The sequence below is a fragment of the Ahaetulla prasina genome, chromosome 5 (assembly GCF_028640845.1).
Source record: "Ahaetulla prasina isolate Xishuangbanna chromosome 5, ASM2864084v1, whole genome shotgun sequence".
Classification (NCBI taxonomy): Eukaryota; Metazoa; Chordata; class Lepidosauria; order Squamata; family Colubridae; genus Ahaetulla; species Ahaetulla prasina.
Genome location: NC_080543.1, coordinates 109007671 through 109029364, shown reverse-complemented (window position 1 = coordinate 109029364; position 21694 = coordinate 109007671). Strand labels below are relative to the sequence as shown.

General features: G+C 39.9%; 1 protein-coding gene across 3 annotated transcripts in view; it reads right to left on the bottom strand.

The window, feature by feature from the left end:
• TPP2 (tripeptidyl peptidase 2) overlaps nucleotides 1-21694 on the bottom strand; it is a 65416-nt gene that overhangs the window by 22908 nt on the left and 20814 nt on the right. For all 3 annotated transcript variants that reach the window (XM_058184859.1, XM_058184856.1, XM_058184858.1), the window contains exons 7-15: nucleotides 15607-15761; nucleotides 13366-13442; nucleotides 12727-12854; nucleotides 11087-11186; nucleotides 5492-5640; nucleotides 5271-5386; nucleotides 3866-4034; nucleotides 2393-2550; nucleotides 686-762 (exon numbers count right to left, since the gene is read on the bottom strand). In XM_058184859.1, the coding sequence (XP_058040842.1) occupies nucleotides 686-762; nucleotides 2393-2550; nucleotides 3866-4034; nucleotides 5271-5386; nucleotides 5492-5640; nucleotides 11087-11186; nucleotides 12727-12854; nucleotides 13366-13442; nucleotides 15607-15761 (1129 nt within the window). The remainder of the gene's footprint in view (nucleotides 1-685; nucleotides 763-2392; nucleotides 2551-3865; nucleotides 4035-5270; nucleotides 5387-5491; nucleotides 5641-11086; nucleotides 11187-12726; nucleotides 12855-13365; nucleotides 13443-15606; nucleotides 15762-21694) is intronic.

The following is a 21694-nucleotide window of genomic DNA, read 5'->3' as shown; positions in this document are numbered from 1 at the left end:
TCACCAGCTGCCAGCAGTTAGGCAGATCGAATCTCACCAGGCTCAAGGTAGACTCAGCTTTCCATCCTTCCGAGGTGGGTAAAATGAGGACGCAGATTGTTGGGGGCAATATGCTGATTCTGTAAACTGCTTAGAGACGGCTGTAAAGCACCGCGAAGCGGTATATAAGTCTAAGTGCTATTGCTATCTGAAGACATTTCTGGTGTCATGTAGCCAGAATGACATCAGGGAACAGTTACCTTCCCACCGAAGTGGTCTTTATCTACGTGCATTTGCATGATTTTGAATCATTAAGATTAGTAGGAGATGGGGCGAGGATGGGAGCTCACTGCATTATATGGCACTTGGGTCTTTTATCAGGAAATGTAGATAAGGCAGACTCAAAAAGTCAGGGCCCTCCTAAGCAAAACCAAGTGCTCCAAATTCCTTGGCGAAGTCCATTTTGCTATCTGAATTCATGGAGACCGAACCTTAACCCTAGGTGGATTTGCCCCCCAAGGTGATTTTCTAGTCAACAAGCCCAGCATCTTAAATCCTGAGCCACCCATATACTGTATATAAAGGGATTTTATTTCTTTTTATTATTATTATTATTGTTTGGAATGCATATCAAACAACAAAAATAAAAAGCAAATCTCCCCCATAAACATTGCTACAAATTTTCTAAGAGTAAAAATCCATGTACCTTGTTGGTATAACAACAGTTATAGGAACTCGGAACAAAGGTCCTGCGTTGGGCATTGTTATTTCATAACCACATACCTAAAGCAATGAAATGAATACACACTGTCATATGTTTAATCTTTCAATCTTTAAAAGGCACATAAATCTTTAATATTAATGGTTTACAAATGAAATTTCCTGAAATTCTAACCTATACATTAAGCATTATAACTCAATTTAAATATTCTGAGAAAGATTTTTTTCAATTTATTTTAATCTTCACAGTGATCTAGCATCTTTACCTGGCACACTGTCCTAGGGATTATTAGTTCAATTTAATCAGAATGCTCCCTTAATGCAGGATCCAATCTGGGTTGGTCACCAGGATCAGAGGCTTAGGCTTCCAAGATTTCGGACTTGTGCTGGAGCCCATCCTCAGGAAACTTCTACCAGAATGTGTGCTTTTGGGCTATTCTATGCATGCTATTTATATAGTGCCTAGTTGCCTGTCGCTTTTTATTTGAGGTGTTGATGGTCAGTTACTAAGTTATAGGCAGTTATTTCCTTGTGCTGCTGAATCCTCAGCTCCTAAGTACATGATAAGCTAATGGTAAATTAGCACTCCTGTTGACTGACAAAGGGCCTGTTTCCCAGGCTTCAATCACTTCCTTGGTTATCTTTGTACCTGCATGGCCAACATTCTTAGTAGCTGTGATATTGAATGCCTTGTTCACTGCAATGTGAGGCTACCAATGAGTTTGGGTCTCCTCATCTGACCGCTCGCTTGTGTTCTTGCAATCAGGTGGTTATAGCTTTCCTCCCTGTCTGTCCTACATAGTCATAGGGGCAAATCGTTTCCTTTTTCTCGCTTGTCTTTCTTTCACAAGGGTCCTAATAACATTCTCTAGGTGGGTGCCTAGTTCTTCAAGTTTTGATAGATAATGCTTCTTATGGATATTGATAGCTGCTTTATACTTGCCCAATCTTAGATGGCAATCATTAAGACCTCTAACATATGTTTGCTGAATGCTTATGTCATATGTCTGCCCATTTCCAAGTTGACTGGTGATCGGTATCGTATGCTGTATGCAATGATTCTTCCCAAGTGCATCGGGAAGGAAACGTACTTATTTGTAAGTGGACGCCTCGTGTTGTGAAGGATTCCCAAAGCCAAACTGTTTGAAGCGCTAGACGTCCATATCTCTCATGAATGAAGACAAATATAGGTGTCCCAGTACGGATTGTAGGATCCAATCTGGATTGGTCACCAGAAACAGAAATTTAGTCTTCCGAGCTTTCAAACTCGTGTTTGGAGCCATCTCAGGGAACTTCTTTCTACCAGAATGTGTGCTTTGGGGTATTTTATTTGTAATATTTATGTGGTGCCTGGTGTGTGGCTTTTTATTTGTTGATGAGGGCTGATGGCCAGCTAATAAGTCACTGACTGTTTCCTTAATGTTCATTTTCCATTTTTCCTTTCCACCTCAACAGTGTAAAACAATGAAAAGGACTTTTTTTTTTCCAGCCCTATCTCTCCCCCACAATCCTATCACAAACTGATTCAAGTGTGAATCTGAAACAAATAACTAATTCCTGTTACATCTTTTGATCTATAAGAAGAAGTAACATGACCAGGATATTTCTGATGAGAACAAAATCCTGTCTAAAATGCCTGTATCTCTTTAGTGGAATTGTCAAAGATGAGACCCAAGAGAACCAAAACCAATACCTCCGTATAATGAACTCCTTCTCGTAGGCCACGTGGATCCACCCGAATGATAATATGTCTACACTGATTCATGAGCTCCAAGTGAGTAGGACACTGAACCCAGGAAGCGTTTGAAGTTAGAGCTAAATGAAGCTGCAGCGATATCCTCTCATTATTTTCTGAAATAAGAACATGCAATTTTAAATTTTAATCTCTTTAGAATTTTAATTCATCAGTTTAAACCATCCTTGCACAACTGATTGAAAAGAAAGGGCCACAATGCTAAACAAAAAAAAAATCTTCATGGGATATAAAGTAGTATTGGAAAGGCAAATCAGCAGTTCCACAACTAGTGACAGTAGCTCTAATCACCACTTCTGAACATAAGAAAAGAAAGTAATACTAATAAAACCCTTTACATATAGGATCAATACCTATATATCAATAGATTGGGGTGTGAAGCTAGTTCGCCTCCTTATGGTGTACCGTGGATAGAAAGACAGTGTGAACTAAACAAACTAGCAACTGCTGGCAGCCAGACTACTTTATAGATTTTCCTGAGTCTCAAAATACATGGCAACGAAAATGAAAACAAAAAAGGACCTTTTCAGGCCCAAATGGCAAGAGAGATCGAGAATATTATTCCAATCTGCCAAATCAACCTTGAGGGGCTCCGCAGATCCAAGGGCCAATATGTTTCCAAATGTTTCTTGGACAGCGACGTTGATATGGCCATCCTCTAAGAAATGCACATAGCAAATGAAGAACAGCAACTCAGAAGAGGCAAGATTCGTGGTTACAACCTGTTGGAGCCAACTACCACTGTAGCTACAGCATGGCTACATATGTTAGAAAGAATATAGAGAATGCCTCCTTACTGTCAGCCTCTACAAACAGCAATATACACAAAGTAATTCCCAAACTAGACTATCTAACATCTATAAACCACCTCCCACAGTATGTCCTGAACATCAAGCCACACCCAGCAATCTACATGGGCAACTTCAATAGCCATCATGTTAATTGGAAATACCATTCCACTGATGACAACATCGAACAATTGTCCAACTGGATCACAGCAAACAAAGTCCACCTGATTTTCGACGCTAAAGACAAGGCATATTTGAATTGGTGACATGGAACTGCAAAACCAATTCAGACTTGTGCTTCATCACAGAAGGCCCAAACTTGAATCCAGTCCTCATAAACAGGAAAGTAATGGATATATTCCCACAAGGCCAACACTATCCTATCTTACTAGAAGTTGGAATCCAATTTCCACTAATTTGCTCTACCCCTAGACCCAGATGGAACTGGTAACCCAACCAACAGGCTGCTACAATAACCTAAGATTATTTTTATTTCATAGTATCATTTATCTCAATGTATTTTTATCTTATTTATTAAACAATTTATAGAGTGGCCCATCTCATAGCATTAACTCTTCCCAACATCTACCTTTGAAAATATGTAATGCAAATAGCTGATTTCTACCTGTATTCTCAGGAAATAAAGGTTCTATTCCAACACTATGGTCGAAAGGTGCAGCTACTTGAGAAGGCTCTCTGAGGTAGATTCCACGTTTGCAACCAACAGTAACAGTAAAGCCTATGGTGTTAACAAATGCTTTATTCTGAATGAGGTAGTCATAGGCTTTATCAACCTAGAGTAAAATGAATCAAAAAATAAATCAAAATTAACCAAGATTTTCTTCAGTATGAAATTCATGTTTACATCTGCCCAGAAATAATACTGATTGACAGCAATTCCATGGAGCAAAGTTTCCTCCAGCTTGGGCAAATGGTCCAAATAAATTCTTAAATATCATCAGCTGATGATGTACTGCTGAAAAACAGATTATTTAGTTTAGGATTAAAAAGTTAAAATAAATCTGTCTTTCAACTGTTACCTTTGGAAGTGGCTTTAAAATGTCATTGTTTCCTCTGAAGAAAGAAAGCTTTCTAATAATTATATTACAAGGCAAATGTTTACATCTCTTAAATTAAAAATCATTACAGGTACCATTGTCATAAGGGATTTAACCAGCAGAGACAAAATCTTCATCACAGTAACTTTTTTATAAATTCTCATTTAACTCTTTTTAATCTTTTTCATTATTTCAGAAATCAAAATCTAAATTTCTGTTATAGATGTTCTCTGTGTAGTCAAGGTAGCAGGATAACAGGGAAATATTTATTCATCTATCTATTTTCCAATTTTTGTGTGCTATCCACATACAACATGCTCATCCATAGCAAAGCATGATTGAAACTATGTTATTAGATACTGAAAGAATAAAAACAAGATTTTCAACTAAACATAAAACCATAACCATCAAGGACAATACAGCTAATATTTCTGTCCACCTATCCTCCAACAATTCAGCAAGCGAAGATCTTCACCTGTTTCTGGAATGCCAAGTTAAAAAAAGAAGTGTTTTTTTTTTAACTTTATGGAAAAGAGAATTTGGAAGAGCTAGTGTAATTACCAAAAAACAAAATATGATTACATTACATAACCGTGTTAATCAGAAATAGGTCTCATTGACCTTTAATGGCCATTAAAGTGTTCACAATTCATTTCTTAAACAGAATAACAACACAAGAAAAAATGGGACCAAGATTACATGGAACTATCTATTCCAATAATATATGAAGAAACCGTCTTGATAATTTCAGTGCTAATAAGCTAGCTATTAGAGTAGCATTACAACTATGTAAAAACAAAGTAGGAAACATCCCCTAAAATTTTAATTATTATGCATGGAGGGGGGCAAGGGGAGAAGTAGAGAACAATAAATCCTGGAACGCAAAATTAGGAATACAGTCATTAAATATTATTTTTTCCATCAATACCTTGTATATATGAGATTTTGTGCTTTCAACATCAGAGCAATTACCTGAATAATACCATGTCCTTGGGCAAACTGATGTGTATTTTCCACCTTCACTGCTGTATTTTCTAATGCTCTTTTGACTGAGTGAACAGTATAATCTACATCATTCGCTTTGAGTCCTGTAATCAAAGGAAGAGTAAAGCAAGTAACACTGTGAGTCATCAATACACTTCTTACAGTCAACAAAATGCAATTTGTTTTAAAAGAACAGCATTCCATTTTACCTGAGAGTATTAAAGCAATGCCACCACAAGCATTGGGTGAAGACATTGAGGTGCCATTCATGAGTTGTGTACCACGTAATGTCCAGTTAGGGACAGAGGCAATAGCACCACCAGGTGCGCTGATACTCACTCCCAGGGCTCCATCAATACTGAAATTAATATAGAAATATCAGAATAGCAAAACTCCCATTTTTTTTCCTAGGCTATCAAATATTCCTCCTTTAGACAGTATCACAAAATATTCCTTTTTGTCTGTACTAATATATTCTTTTTAATGGACGGCTGGGTCTTAAGTGCATTAAATTTAACTCGGTTCTTAGTTCAGAATGTCTAACAAATTTATTTATAATTTATATCTACCAATTAGGAACCAACATTGATGTGCATATAATGACTTCAGGAGTTAATCTTATATAGACATCCTATAAAATTATATGAACAACTATCGTGTGTTTCTTCAATCGGTCTTGCCAGGGCTCATTCGAAGCCTGGACAGCTTCCAGGCACCACAAGAGGGGAATGAGATAACTTGACACAGTCGAACTTGCTGTGGCCAACTAGCCGTGGGACAACTTGCCCCGGCCAACTTGCTGCGGGACAATTTAACAATTCTATTTAATTATTAAAATAAATAAAAATTATTTTAAGTTTTGTCATCCACATTTCATTTTGTCCCTCCTTTTTTTTGCATCCTTTTTTTAATGATCCTATTCTGCCATTTGTTTGATATTAGTGTAACTCTTGTCCCGCAGCAAGTTGGCCGCGGTGAAGTGGGTCCTGGTGAGCTGGACGCAGAGAATTATCAGACTCCCCCGAGAGACCAGCACGAGCATCATTTGGATCATCAGGGGTGGATATAGTTGAATATCATCAACATTCTGATGATACCTGAAAATCATTCCTAATTTATGCTTCATGTTAAGTGCTTTTGCAACCTTTTTTTATACTAGGATTTTAAAACTATTTTCAGTAATATACATTTATATCTGCTTCTTTTTAATATATATTGTAATATAAAGGTAAAGGTAAAGGTTTCCCTTGCACATATGTGCTAGTCATTCCCGACTCTAGAGGGTGGTGCTCATCTCTGTTTCAAAGCCAAAGAGCCAGCAATGTCCGAAGATGTCTCCGTGGTCATGTGGTCGGCATGACTCAACACCAAAGGTGCATGGAACGTTGTTACCTTCCCACCAAAGGTGGTCCCTTTTTTTCTACTTGCATTTTTTACGTGCTTTCGAACTGCTAGGTTGGCAAAGATATTTTAATATATACAGCTATTATATCAGAGAATGCAAGTATCCCAGTTGCAAGGTTAAGGATCCATTAAGAAAACAGAAATTAAGGCATATTTACATTTTTAAAAAAAGAAACAAAACTTGTTTTCTCTTCCTACTCATATTCACCTTAAAATGATTGTATTCATCTCAAATTCTTGAAAACCAGTTCCATTTTTCAGAAGTTAGAGTCTTTAATTGTATTGGAAACCTAAGTTGTACTTTCAAGTTATCTTATGCTACCGTATATACTCGAGTATAAGCCGATCCGAATATAAGCCGAGGTACCTAATTTTACCACAAAAACTGGGAAAAACTATTGACTCGAGTATAAGCCGAGGGTGGGAAATGAGGCAGCTACTGGTCAATGTAAAAAATAAAGATAGAGCCAAGTAAAATAACATGAATATTTATTTGAACGAAAAACAATAAAAGTGCAAAAGGGGGTCCCCAAAAAGAATATGGTATCAAAAATACAGTATCTTTAAAAGTAACAGCAACCAAGCTAACGAGAGCTAAAATCCCTCAAAACTGGAGTTCTCCTCCTCATCATCTGTTTGTCCAAACAGAGCTTCAGCTACTTCAGCTTCTGTGATGTTATCCGCATATACGTTGTCGTCATCACTGAGTTCACAGTCGTCATCATAATGCGCTGTCTTCACTGCCATCCATAGCATTACTAATGCCACATTTCTTGAAGGCACGTTGCACCATGTCCTCTGGAATATCTTCCCATGCATCACGAACCCACTGTGCTATTAGTTCTATGTCTGGCTTTCTCAGATTTCCAACTTTTGTCAGACGAGCTTGACCAGATGTCATCCATTCATGCCACATCCTTCGCACATGGTCCTTGAAAGGTTTATTTAAACTGACATCTAGGGGCTGCAATACAGATGTAAGCCCACCTGGAATAACGGCCAAAGTGACTTGAGATGACTTTGCCAATTTTTTTATGTCATCAGATGTGTGGGCTCTGAACATATCCCAAACTAACAGTGATCTTCTAGTCCAGTCCCCACTCCTCAAGCAAGAGATCCTATACTGTTTCAGACAAAGGATTGTCCAGTCTGTTCTTTAAAAACCCTCCAGGAATGAAGTGTCCAATAAGGTTCAAATTGCAAGTACCGGTAGTCCTCAATTTAAGACTGCAATTGAGCCCAAAACATTGTTTTGTTATTTTTCCCTAACCGTGTATGTATCCCCCTGCCCCCCATTTTACGTCAGGCTGCCATCAAAGCGAAGCACGGCTGAATATTATTATTATTATTATTATTATTATTATTATTATTATCATTATCATCATCATCATCATCATCATCATTATTATCATTATCATTATTATCATTATTATCATCATCATTATTATTATTATTATTATTATCATTATCATTATTATCATTATCATCATCATCATTATTATTATTATTATTATCATTATCATTATCATTATCATCATTATTATTATTATTATTATTATTATCATTATCATTATTATCATTATCATCATCATTATTATTATTATTATTATCATTATTATTATTATTATTATATGATGATGATGATTTTTTTGCATTGGACAGAGCGAGCTTCAGTTTACCAAACTTTGTATCTTTTAATGAAACGTGTTAGTCTGGAAGGGACTGTTTGAACTCACAAAACACTTGCAACTTTTAGTTCCGTGCTGAGGATTTTTGGAAAGCAGCCCAGCAATATTTATTTATTGCTCGGACTGCTCTTATTTTCACTCCCCCTTTTCTTTTCTTTTCCTTCCCTCCCTCCCTCCTTCTCTGCCTCTCTTTCGTCCCCCACCTCCCGGGATCCTTGCGGGTCGAAGGTTCTGCCCTGCCTTACACCAGCCGCCCACCTATGCCAAGGTCTCCCTGGCTCTTTCGCTCTCTGTAAGCAGCGGCTTCTCGGCAGCGTCGCCCCCCTCCCCTCCATGGATCGGCTCCTTCCCCAGCACTGAAGGCATCCTTAGGAATACACCTCCACCTCCAGGAAAATAAAAAGAGGCAGAGAAGGTAAATCGCCCGCCCCGTTCGGAAAGGAAGGGGAGAGGACTCCAATGGAAGAAGGAGAGGAGAATTACCAATAACAAACACAAAGCGCTGGGTTAGAGGTGCCTTGTCATGTACAAGGAGATCAGAGGGCAACCACCATGAAACAATAATCAGACTCAAAGCAGGCTGCTTATTTGCCATTTGCTCTGGGTAGAACGGGTTTTTAAAAAATTGGTTTGGAGAAGGAAAGCTAATTTGCTGATCTGCGCGAGGGTCGGTTTCTTTTGCCTCCTTCTTCTTCCTCCTCCTTCTTCCCACCCTAGCTTGCAATGCCCCATCTCTCCTCCTCCTCCTCCTCCTGCCCCCTCTCGGGGAGAAATTGTTTGTTCTTGCCGTATTTCTCCGCTTTCCAAGAGGCTTTTCTTTTCACCTCTTTCTCCCCACCTCCACAATTTCCATAGGGAAAAAAACCCTAGGAAAACTTGGCAAAAATAAAATAAAATAAAAAGTACTGAGTGCAAATGTTTTTTTTATACTGTAGTTGGAGTTTTCCACGTTTCTTTCACATTCAAGGCAGCATTCTCCCCATCCTCGCTGCTTTTCCAAAACATGCTTTGAAACCTTTGCATTTTATTGGGATGTATTCAGTGACAACGCCCCTCCGCCCCTCCGAGGCGAGAGGAGGGCAGTAAGAGGAGGCGAGAGTGACAAACAAATAAAGAGAGTTCTTCTCGCCTTGGCGTTTGACACACTCGCCGTCCTCTCCAGCTGAAATTGAGTGCGGCGGCAGTGGGGTGGGTGGGTGGGTGGGGAGGCCGCCGTGGCGTGCCGGCTGGGGAGCCGGGATTGAAGTGCCGGCATGCTTTGCCAGCTCGGCCGGCTCGTTTTGGGCGGCTGGCCTCGGCGTTTTCTTCCGCCGCTTTTGATGGCGGCGGCGGTGGTCGGCGGAGGGGCGGAGGGGCGTTGACATTTCGCCTCTCACTCGTCCTCCTCTTGCCCGCGGTGGGGGCGGAGGCGTTGTCACTCGCCTCCTCTCCGGCGAAATTGAGTGCGGCGGCAGGGAGGCCGCGTGAAGTGCCGGCTGGGGGCCCAGGGCCAATCCCGGGCTCCCCAGCCGGCACTTCACGGCGGCCTCCCCACCCCACTGCCGCTCGCACTCAATTTCGCTTTCGAGAGGAGGCGAGGGTGACAACGCCAAGCGAAGAACTCTATTTGTTTGTCACTCTCGCCCAGCGGGCGTTGTCTCTCGCCCTCCTCTCAGCCGAAATTGAGTGCGGCGGCGGTGGGGTGGGGAGGCCGCCGTGAAGTGCCGGCTGGGGAGCCGGGATTGAAGTGCCGGCATGCTTTGCCAGCTCGGCCGGCTCGTTTTGGGCGGCTGGCCTCGGCGTTTTCTTCCGCCGCTTTTGATGGCGGCGGCGGTGGTCGGCGGAGGCGGAGGGGCGTTCGACATTTCGCCCCTCTCACTCGTCCTCCTCTTGCCAGCGGTGGGGGCGGAGGCGTTGTCACCTCGCCCTCCTCTCAGCGAAATTGAGTGCGGCGGCAGGGAGGCCGCGTGAAGTGCCGGCTGGGGGCCCAGGAGCCAATCCCGGGCTCCCCAGCCGGCACTTCACGCGGCCTCCCCACCCCCACTGCCGCCGCACTCAATTTCGCTTTCGAGAGGAGGCGAGTGACAACGCCAAGGCGAAGAACTCTGTTGTTTGTCACTCTCGCCCAGCGGAGGCGTTGTCTCGCCCTCCTCTCAGCGAAATTGAGTGCGGCGGCGGTGGGGTGGGGAGGCCGCCGTGAAGTGCCGGCTGGGGAGCCGGGATTGGCTCCCGGGCTCCCCAGCCGGCACTTCACGGCGGCCTCCCCACCCACCCACCCCCACTGCCGCCGCACTCAATTTCGCTTTCGAGAGGAGGCGAGTGACAACGCCTCCGCCCACCGCGGGCAAGAGGAGGCGAGTGAGAGGGGCGAAATGTCGAACGCCCCCGCCCCGCCCCTCCGCCGACCACCGCCGCCGCCGCCATCAAAAAGCGGCGGAAGAAAACGCCGGAGGCCAGCCGCCGCCCCAAAACGAGCCGGCCGAGCTGGCAAAGCATGCCGGCAGCATTTGGGCTCGTCCTGCCGGCCCAGCTGTTCCCGAGGGCAAAAAACCCTCTCCCTGGGTCGGCTCTGCAAGGGTAGACTCGAGTATAAGCCGAGGGGGCGTTTTTCAGCACAAAAAACGTGCCGAAAAACTCGGCTTATACTCGAGTATATACGGTATATTAAAATGTAATTTCTAAATTGGTTATAGAAACACCAGGATTTAACTCATGAATTAATTTATCACTTACCTTGGTCCTCGAGATGACCATGTATACTGATCTGCAGGTAATTTCTCTCGTAATGAGTACTCAGCAACCATCATATCAGGTGATACATACGCACCAACACCTTTAGGATTAGTTGACATAAGTTCAAGTCTACCATTAGTTCTCTTTACCGATTTAAATTATGTTTATGTTAAATTCTAATCACTGTTAAGTTGGTAATGGTATGTTTTTAAAAAGATTTTTTTAAAAATATTCCAAAATAGCAGCATATTTATACTAGAAACTAGACTTTTTTGTTTCTGTTTGATATCATTAGTTCAGTCTCCACTCAAATGAATCATTCACTATGTCAAAATGTATGCAATATTTGCTTTACAAATTATTCAGAACCTATGCATGCACATAATAGTTGGATAGGATGCATAAATATAATACATCCATTTCTGTATAATAAGGTACTATTGATTTATTAAGATTTATATCTCACTTTTCCTCCAGAAAAACACATATTACTTCTCTTTCAGTTGCTCTCAACAATAACCCCATGAAATTGTATGGGATGAAAAATAGTGACATTTTTGAAAAACAGTTCAAGGTGGAGTTAACCCCTACACGAGCTAATGCTTTAAATACATTCCCACTCATTCCATAATGTCCAATAAATTTAACTTTTTAAACGATTAAATTCATGCAAATTAAAAATATTTCATCAATGTGTAGTTTGTAGACTTGGGGAACTTAAAAATGGATTAGATAAAATCATGGCAGATAAGGCTATGATTAGACATTAGTCAATATCTACGTATTAACTTCCAGCTCAGAATGAATAAACTCCAAAATTCAAATATTGAAGAACAGAAGGCAAAAGCTTCTACTGCATTTAAGCTACTTTTAGTTCCCCATCTCATTTAACTTTGGCATTTATTATGTATAGATTTCTAATTAGGAAATGCTCTCTCTGGCATGAGCTTTTTTACAAATCAGATTTAGACCTGTTTCAAGAAAAATCAGAGAAGGCAGAGCTTCATGTGTAGAGAGACTAAGAAAACAATCGGTATGATTCTGTTATACAGAATTCTACTCAGTTTCCAACTGTAGCTTTAAAGCATGTATTACCCAGTAGATGGGTAATAAAGTAGTCTGGCTTCGTGTATGTTCTGTGTGTCCATGTTCTGCCCTGTAGAATAACTAATTCTTAAAATATTAGATTAGAAAATAGATATTGGATATCTATATTATGTTTCTGAGATTACAAAGCTCAGCTAAACGAAGAGGAACTGATGTTAATGAAAAACTGTAAAACATTCCCTATCATTCTGGAGACAAATAAAGAATAATATAAGTTCACATTTATCATTTTAGTCTACTTTCAGCCTTAATAAACATTTCAAAACTCCTTTCAATTCTTAAGAAACGAATTTCATAATTTATGTAATGGTGGCAATGCGTTAGAATGCAGTACTGCAGGCATTCTAACTCTGCCCACAGTCTGGAGTTTGATTTTGACAGGCTCAGGATTGATTCATCCTTCCAAGGTCGATAAAATGGGGATCATATTGTTGGGGGCAATATGCTGACATTGTAAACCACTCAGAGTGCTGTAAATGGAGCGATATATAAGCTGAAGTGGTAATGCTATTGCTATAATTGTGAATACTTGCCAATCACACTAGATGTAGTTCCCCCTGGGCATCCAACAGTAGACAAACAGGGACCATTGTTTCCAGCACTTGAAACATAAATCACATTGTGTTTCCATACTGCTTCATTAATAACTTCACACATTCTCCTAGAAGAGATACAAAACATCACAAACTGAGAAAGGACTTTTTCACCTACTTTTATTCTTTCTTCATTTATGTCAAATAACCTTTATTGTATAGACTCCCACAAGCTGCATTAGTCATGCTATCACCACCTTTCTGGATTGCAATTTTACCTTCCTCTTGGCACACAAGGCATCATAATCAACAGTGCGACATCAGAACATAGTACAAAACGAATAAAGCTTCCCATGAAAAAAGTGGAAAGGGGGATGGAATTTGCTCATTTGGTCTACCACAACAACACTCTCCTGCTATTCCTTGCCAGGAATTTGTTCTGTTGAAATTCCCTACTGTGGCGTTGGCTCTCTACAGTCACTCCAACTGTATATGATTTCTAGGATGCGAACACAGAATGCTTCAGTAATTCATGACACAACAGTTCTATTCTTGGTTAATTCATTATTTTAAATTAAATGAGTTTTCCCACTGCTGGCACAGAGCAAAGTAATACTCATAAATATATAATCTCCTTACCCAGCATTTGGCCAGTGAGTTGCCTCCCCATAACTGTAGTTGACAAGGTCACATTTATATTTTATTGTTTCTATCATCTGTCAAAGTAAAAAAAAAAAAGTTTAAGGCTCAAGCACTGCATAAACAACATCATTTATTTGTAGCTAATTGTTAATCAGAAGTAAAAAAATTTTTTTTACTAAGTAATAAACCTCTTTAATTTCCTATTATATTTATAAAAACACAATTTAAAACTCTGCCCATCATAAAAGCAAACTGATATTAAACAAAGTGGATTTGAAAAAGAAAACTCAGTTCCTTTAAAATTCACTTACTGTATAAAACATTTACTCTCACAGACTGATGGTCATTTCTTAGTCTGGTCAGGGGTGTCAAACTCGATTTCATTCAGGGCCATAGCAGGGTTGTATTTGACCTCGGGTGGCCAGGGTGGGCGTGACCAGCTTGATGTCACTCATGTCAGGTGGTGGTCCGAGTGCTCTGCCAGCAAAAACGGGCTCCTCAGTTCAGTTTTCGCTGGCAGAAGTATCGTGGGCTGATCCTTTGCTGTTTTCAGGGCAGCCCCATGGGCCAGATCTAAGCACCCAGTGGTCTGGATCCAGCCCCCGGGCCTTGAATTTGACACCCCTGGTCTAGTTTCTATAAATTTCATTCTAACAGTTACCCTTTCAACTTAGTTTTTCACATTATCTTTTTTTAAAAATTGTGTTATTGCAGCTGCACCATTGATATTTCATCCTAGCATTATGAAAATATACCAAGGGAGCTTTGCAAATAATTGGCAACTCTCAAGAAGCATTGTCCTACACAACACTGCAATTTCAGACTAAACTAAACTGTGAGGCTTGACTTTCCAAACTAATTCTTTTTTTTATTAAAATTATTAAAATATTCTTTTATTTTTATTTTACCTTATCTTATTCCATAGTGAAAAAAATAAGGTTCTACATTCAGGAAAGAAAAACTGAATGCACCAGTACAGGATAGGTTGTACCTGGCTAAATAGTGGCGAGATAGATTTTAAGAGTCCTAGTGGACAATCACTTAAATATGAGCCAGCAGTGTGCTGCAGTTGCCAAAAAAGTCAATGCAGCCCTAGGCTGCATTAACAAAGGAATAGAATCAAGTTCATGTGAAGTGTTAGTACCACTTTATATTGCCTTGGTAAGACCACAATTGGAATATTGCATCCCGTTTTGGTTGTCACAATGTAAAAAAATATGTCGAGACTCTAGAAAGAATGCAGAGAAGAGCAACAAAGCTGATTAGGGGACTGGAGGCTAAAATAGATGAATAAAGGTTGCAGAAATGGGTACATCTAATTTAATGAAAAGAAGGGCTAGGGGTGAGATGATAGCAGTGTTCCAATATTTTAGGAGCTGCCACAAAGAAGAGGGGTCAACCTATTCTCCAAAGCACCTGAAGGCAGGACAAGAAGCAATGGATGGAAACTAATCAAGGAGAGAAGCAACCTAGAACTAAGGAGAAATTTCCTGATGGTTAAAACAATTAATCAGTGGAACGACTTGCCTCCAGAAGCTGTAGGCGCTCCAACACTGGAGGTTTTTAAGAAGAGATTGGACAACCATTTGTCTGAAATATTATAGGGTTTCCTGCTTGAGCAAGAGGTTGGACTAGAAGACCTCCAAGCTCCCTTCCAACTTTGTTATTGTATTCTGTTATTCTTCATTTTTATTAAATAAAAATTATATGATTGCATGATTGCAGCCTAACTAGAAAAAGGAAGACAAAAAATAGTTACACCCACAGAATTTCCAACCAAATATGTATCCAATTCTCTTATATCAGGCAAAATTCTGGAAGCTTCAGCCAGAAGGCCAAATCCTTACTAACTGTCAAAGTAACTATTGCTATGGCCTTGTCTTTAGATGAATAGGCAGAAGTTTCATATGAGACTAGACTGAGCATGTTTAAATAACAAATTTACCCTGATCATATTGACTTGAGAAAATTTGGCGTGCCAGGATGAACTACTTGGCCCTCTTATGCTTTGCAACCAATCATTCTTTGCTAAGATAGCTACTACAGAAAAACTTGTTTTAATTCACTGCTGTGTACATTTAGTGCCAACTCTGAAAGCATTCTAAGAAAGGCATTTATTTATATCTCAAAAGAGACATCAAGGAAGCCCAAGAACATTTTAGAGTACTATTCAGGAAATATAAATAAAGGCATGCTTTATGATTAGATTTTCTGTGCAATGATTTTGCCAATACTTACTGCTCTTATAAGGCCAGTCCCAGTTTCCATAGTGCTTAATCTTGTATCACCAACCTTAATAGCAAGTATTTGTGCACCAGGGGCTATACCATTTCTGTCTGGCTCGTCAGGAAAATACCCAGCAGCTATACTAGCAACATGTGTTCCGTGTGCACCTGAAAAAAAGTTGAATTCACTTAAAAAACAAGTGTATTGTTATGAAAAGTGATTATTCAACCTGACCCGTGAGAACCATAGCTTGCCACTCTTCATACCTGCCTGCATAGTTTTCATCAATTGTGACTGATAGTTCTGTTGTGCGATACATTTTTAATACGAATTTGGAAACAGTACAGTGCAATGAATGAATGAATGAATACTACAGTAAAATGAATATTATATCATCTGCCACTTTATACTCAAGATCACTGCTCTTTTTTGTTGATGGGAGGTCTCCAGGATGGTAGTAAGTGCACCATAAAAGTGGCCATACACCCTTCCTCGGGAAATCATCACTAAACCTAGAAATTCTGGCTACTCATTGATTAGCCTCCAATCCTCACACTCCCTGAGGCTATATTGGTTATGCTTATGGATAACCTCTGAAGAGACCAAAACAGGCGAGTTCAACCCTCCTAATATTAATTTGATTTCTGATAATATCCTTTTCCTTTCACTGCCTCCACAGGTTGGGATAAAGAAGTTGGAACTTTGAGCTCTCTGCTGTGGGATGCCTCACGGTTCTCCCATATTTAATATCTACACTAACTGTAGATAAATCATCAACCAATATGGATTAAGTATCATCGGAACGCAGATAAGAATATCAGAATGCAGGGATGACTCTCACCCTGGTCACCACTTCTTTACCCTCCTATCATCGGGAAGGAGATATAGAAGTATATCCAGCCACACAAACAGGGGCTGTCAGACTCCTGAATGAGAAATAACATCATAACTACATAGTATGATGGACTGCAGGGCCGGCGCAATGTGTAACATGTTCACACTGGTGAAATGGGTAATAGGACTGGGTGTTTTGTTAATATGATTTATTGGGTTAGGGATTTTCTGTCTTCACTGTGAGTTGTATTGTGCACTGAGGGAGCTCAACCAATCTCATTGTACATATGTTGTGCACGGACAATAAAAATTTGAATTTGAAGAACCAATTTTACACCTGCACTTCAAGGCAGAAAGCTGTCATCAAAGTGTCATCCTGGTGTCTGTTAGGATTTAGATATTCTGAATCAAAGGAAAATGGGATGGCTTTAGTTTCAAAGGCCAGCCAATTCCAGGGAGTTTTTTTTAACCTACAGTTGTATTTAAAAATTCGTTAATCCTTTTGAATTTTCAGTATTTCTACATAAATATGACCTAAAACATGATTTATTCTCCACCCGAGGCCTAAATCTAGATAAAAAGACCTGGACTAAACAAATGACAAACAATGAAACAAGGAGGTAGAGAGGGATGGAAAAACTCAGATACAAACTAGGAGATGTAGGATGCATACCCAGGATTGGCCATAAAGGACGCAGATGCCTTTACACTAATATTCAAAATATGGGGAACAAATAGGGTGAACTTGTACAAGACAGTAAATGTGATACAGATGCCATTACTGAAACTTGGTGGGATGGAACCCATGACTGGAATGTAATAATGGAAGGATATAAACTGTTCAAAAGAAACAGACTTAACAAAAGGGAGTGTCGTGTCCCACTCCTCCGCTGACGGCCGGGTCAGGGAAATCCGAATCAGGCTTGCCTCTGCAGCTCTGCCCAAAGTCCTAGCAAAGTCCTCAGAGCAGGCAGGAGACCAGAAAGTGACTTCAGCAAGATAAGTTCGACTTTGCCTGACTCAGAGACTGCCAGAAAGCAGATCCTTTATATAGGCCATGGGGTGTGGCTCCATGACTCAACACTCATTAAGGCCTGCCCCTCCCTTCCTTCTGTTGCCTCCGCCTATCCAGTCTTCTGATGCGAGGGTCACTCCAATCAGCAGCTGTTGGAAATAAACTTTCCTCAGGCTCACATGCTCTGGAGGAGGGGGAGGGGTCTAGCTGCTCCGTTTGCCTGGGCATGGAGCCAGGGCTGGGGCCGGGAGGTGCCCCCTCCTCTTCAGCTTGTCTGGGCATGGAGCCAGGACTGGGGCCGGGAGGCATACATTCCTCCGTGTTCGGGAGCAGATAAGAAGGCCCCGGCTGCTGTGAGAGCGGGCAAGACACAACAGGGAGGTGGAGCTGCATTATATGTAGAAGATCACTACATCTCTACAGAAATGCATAAAGGCAAGGATGAAAGCCTCATGGAATGCATAAGGGTTCATATATAAGAGGAAAAAAGAATGGCATTGCTATAAGTATATACTACAGGTCATCCAACCAAGCAGAGGAAATAGATGAACTTTTTGCTGATCAGTTAACAAATGTACATATGTAGAAAACACAACATAGAAATGGGGCACTTTGACTAATCTGACAACAACTGGGAAACAAACTGCATCAAATGGAAGATTGAACTGGTTCCTGATCAATGTAGTTGACCAACTTTGTTATCCAAAAGGTAGAGGAGGGAACTAGAAGTACAGCTATACTGGACTCCATTCTTACTAACAGAGAAGAAATGATAGAGGGGGTTGAAGTTGCAGGAATTTGGGGGGAGAGTGACCATGTTATATTAGAATTCAACATAATAGAGACACAAGCAATAGAACATAATCAAACCAGTGCCTTAAACTTTAAAAGAGCTGATTTCAACAAACTCAGACCGAGCTAGGGAAGGATTCCATGGATGAAAATCTTAAAGGGGAGAACAACTCAAGAAGATTGGGAAACTCTGAAAAAACATGAAAAATAAAAGCCCAATCCAACACAATAGCACAAAAAAAGAAAAATAAGAAATCCAAGAAAAAAACCACCATGGTTGTACAAAGAACTCTGTGATAAACTGAAAGACAAAAAGGATAACTATAAAAAATGGAAAGAGGGATACATAACTAAGGCAAAACACAAACATATAGCTCAAATCTGCAAAGATGAAGGTAGGAAAGCTAAGATTCAGAATGAAAAGACTTGTAACAAAGGTAAAAAAATAATAAAAAATGTTTCTTTCAGGATAAAAAAGTAAGAAAAAAGTCAAAGAAACAATCAGTCCACTAATGGGAGAAGATGGCAAGGAAGTGACAGCAGCAGGGAGAAAGCAAAGCTGTTTAATTCTTTGTTTGCATCTGTCTTCACACAAAAAGAAAAAAATAGCCTAACCTACCAAAAACGGAACTGTAAAAGACAGACTACGAATTTAAATTAAAATAGGTAAGAAAATGGTAAGAAAACATCTGTCCACCCCAGATGAGTTCAAATCAGGACTTGATAGATTACATCCCAGATTTCTGAAGGAGTCAACTGACATGATCTTGGAACTATTGAACCATATCTTTCAAACAGCCTGGAGCATCAGAGAAATACAAGAACCTGGAAAAGAGGTGGTGTGGTACCCATCTTTAAAAAGGGGAAAAACAGATGCAGAAAACTATAGACCAATATGCCCGACATCACTACCTGGGAAGATCGTGGAAAAGGTAACCAACCAATAGATCTGTGAACTTGCAGAAACAAGCAAAGTTAACCCAAAGTCAACATGGGTTTGTGAAACACAGATCTTATTTCGTTCTTTGACAAAGTGATTAAATTAGTGGACCAATGAAATGCTTTGGACATAGCATACTTGGATTCCAGTAAGGCATTTGTAAAGTACACCACAACCTACTTTTTGGTAAGCTAGAAAAATGTGCGATAGACAGCATCACCACCTGATGGATTTGTAATTGGCTGACAAATTGCTCTCAATGTGTAGTTCTTAACGGAACTACATCTACATGGAGGGAAGTAAGCAGCGGGGTACCACAAGGCCCAGTACTTTTCAATATCTTCATGAACAATTTAGATGAGGGAATAAAAAGGGAACGCATCAAATTGCAGATGACAGCAAGCTGGCAGGAATAGCCAACACCCCAAAAGATAGGCTCAAGATTCAGAAGGATCTCAACACAATGTAAGCCGCCCTGAGTCTTCGGAGAAGGGCGGGATATAAATTCAAAAACAAAAAAACAAAAAAAAACACCAGACTAGAACACTGGGCCCTATCTAAAAAAATGAAATTCAGTGCTGAGAAAAGTAAGGCTTTCCATCTAGGCAAGAAAAACCAAATGTACAGGTACAGATTAGGTAAAAATTGGCTCAATAGCAATAACTGCAAGAGGGATCTTGGGGTCCTAATGGACAACACTTAAATATGAGCCAGCAGTGTGCTGCAGCCACCAAAAAAAGCTAATGCAATCCTAGGCTACATTAACAGAGGAATAGAATCAAGATCACATGAAGTGTTAATACCACTTTTAATGCCTTGGTAACCACTAGAAATGCTGCATCTGGTTTTGGCCACTACAATATAATAAAGATGCTGAGTCTCTGGAAAGGGTGCAGAGAGGACCAACAAAGATGATTAAGAGGAATGGGGCTAAAACATATGAACAATGGTTGCAGCAACTGAGTATGACTAGTCTAGTGAAAAGAAGGATTAGGGACAACATGATAGCAGTGTTCCAACATTTGAGGAGCTGCCACAAAGAAGTGGGGGGTGGTGGTCAACCTATCTTCCAAAGCACCAGAAGGTAAGACAAGAAGGAATTGTTGGAAACAAACCAAGGAGAGAAACAACCTAGAACTAAGGAGAAATTTCCTAATACTGAGAATAATAAATCAGTGCAGTGGCTTGCCTTCAGAAGTTGTGAGTATTCCATCACTGGAGGCTTTTAAAAAGAGACAGGACAGCCATTTTTTCTGAAATGGTTTAGGCTTGAGCAGAGGGTTGGACTAGAAGACCTTCAAAGTCCCTTCCAACTCTATTATTCTGTTAATTTAAACATTATATAGAAATTTATTGAACATTCATCTGCTAATCTGTAAATCTGTGTTACACAGTCTTTCCAATCTTGGACCAATATGGTTTCACTCTATTTTTTTAAGATATATTTTTATTGTTTACATATGAATATATTGAATACAGTGTAATTATCCTGGAATTCCACTTACCCTAAAACAAAAGTAAAAAAAACACAACAGAATAACATATATACTATTTTAAACAGTGCTATTATTGTACAAGTTTCTGACCATCATATTCAAGTATGTCAACTTATCTATCATTCTAATAGTTATATTCCTATATCGATATTAAAAATAATATCTCTTTCCATGTCCACCTAACCTGATTCTTTTGCATTCCAACTTCTACCTCGTGTTTCTAACCATTGATAGAATCTATTCCATGTTGAATAGTATTCTGTATCTCCTTTATCTTTTATTTTTAGCGTTAGTCTGTCCATTTCCGCACATTCTAGTATCTTCCTTATCGTCTCATCCTCTGAAGGGGCGTTTTCGTTCTTCCACTGCTGCGCTTACACAATTCTTGCTGTGGTCAAGATATGTAATATTAGATATATTGTCCCTTTGTCATAGCCATCTGATATAATGCCTAATAAAAACAATTCTGCCTTAAAATCTATATGTCGTCTGATCATTTTTTCTAACCACATATGGATTTGTATCCAAAATTTCCTTGCCTTTATGAAAGTTAACCACATGTGGTGTGCCAGGTGTTTGTTTAAATTTCCAACAGTTTGGGGACAAATTGTTAAACATTTTAGCCAATCTTGCTGGGGGCAGATGCCACCTGTAGAATATTTTATAGAGATTTTCCTTATATGATGTGCCCATTGTCAGTTTCTGATTTCTATCCCAAAGTTTTTGCCATTTATCCAAATCTATATTATATCCAAAGTTTTTGGCCCATACTATCATCGTCTCTTTAACTTGTTCTTCTTCCATTTTATAATTTAATAGATAATATCCTTATCAATTTGTCATCAGTCCCCACTAATATCTTGTCCGATGTTGTTAGTTCTCTATAAAAACCCCATGTTTTCACATCTTTCACATAACACGATTGTATCTACAGGTACGACCACCACTCTAATTTCACCCATTTGGTTTTTTAATTTTAGTCCAGTTTAACCATTCTCGTTTAATGTATCTTTATAAGAAACA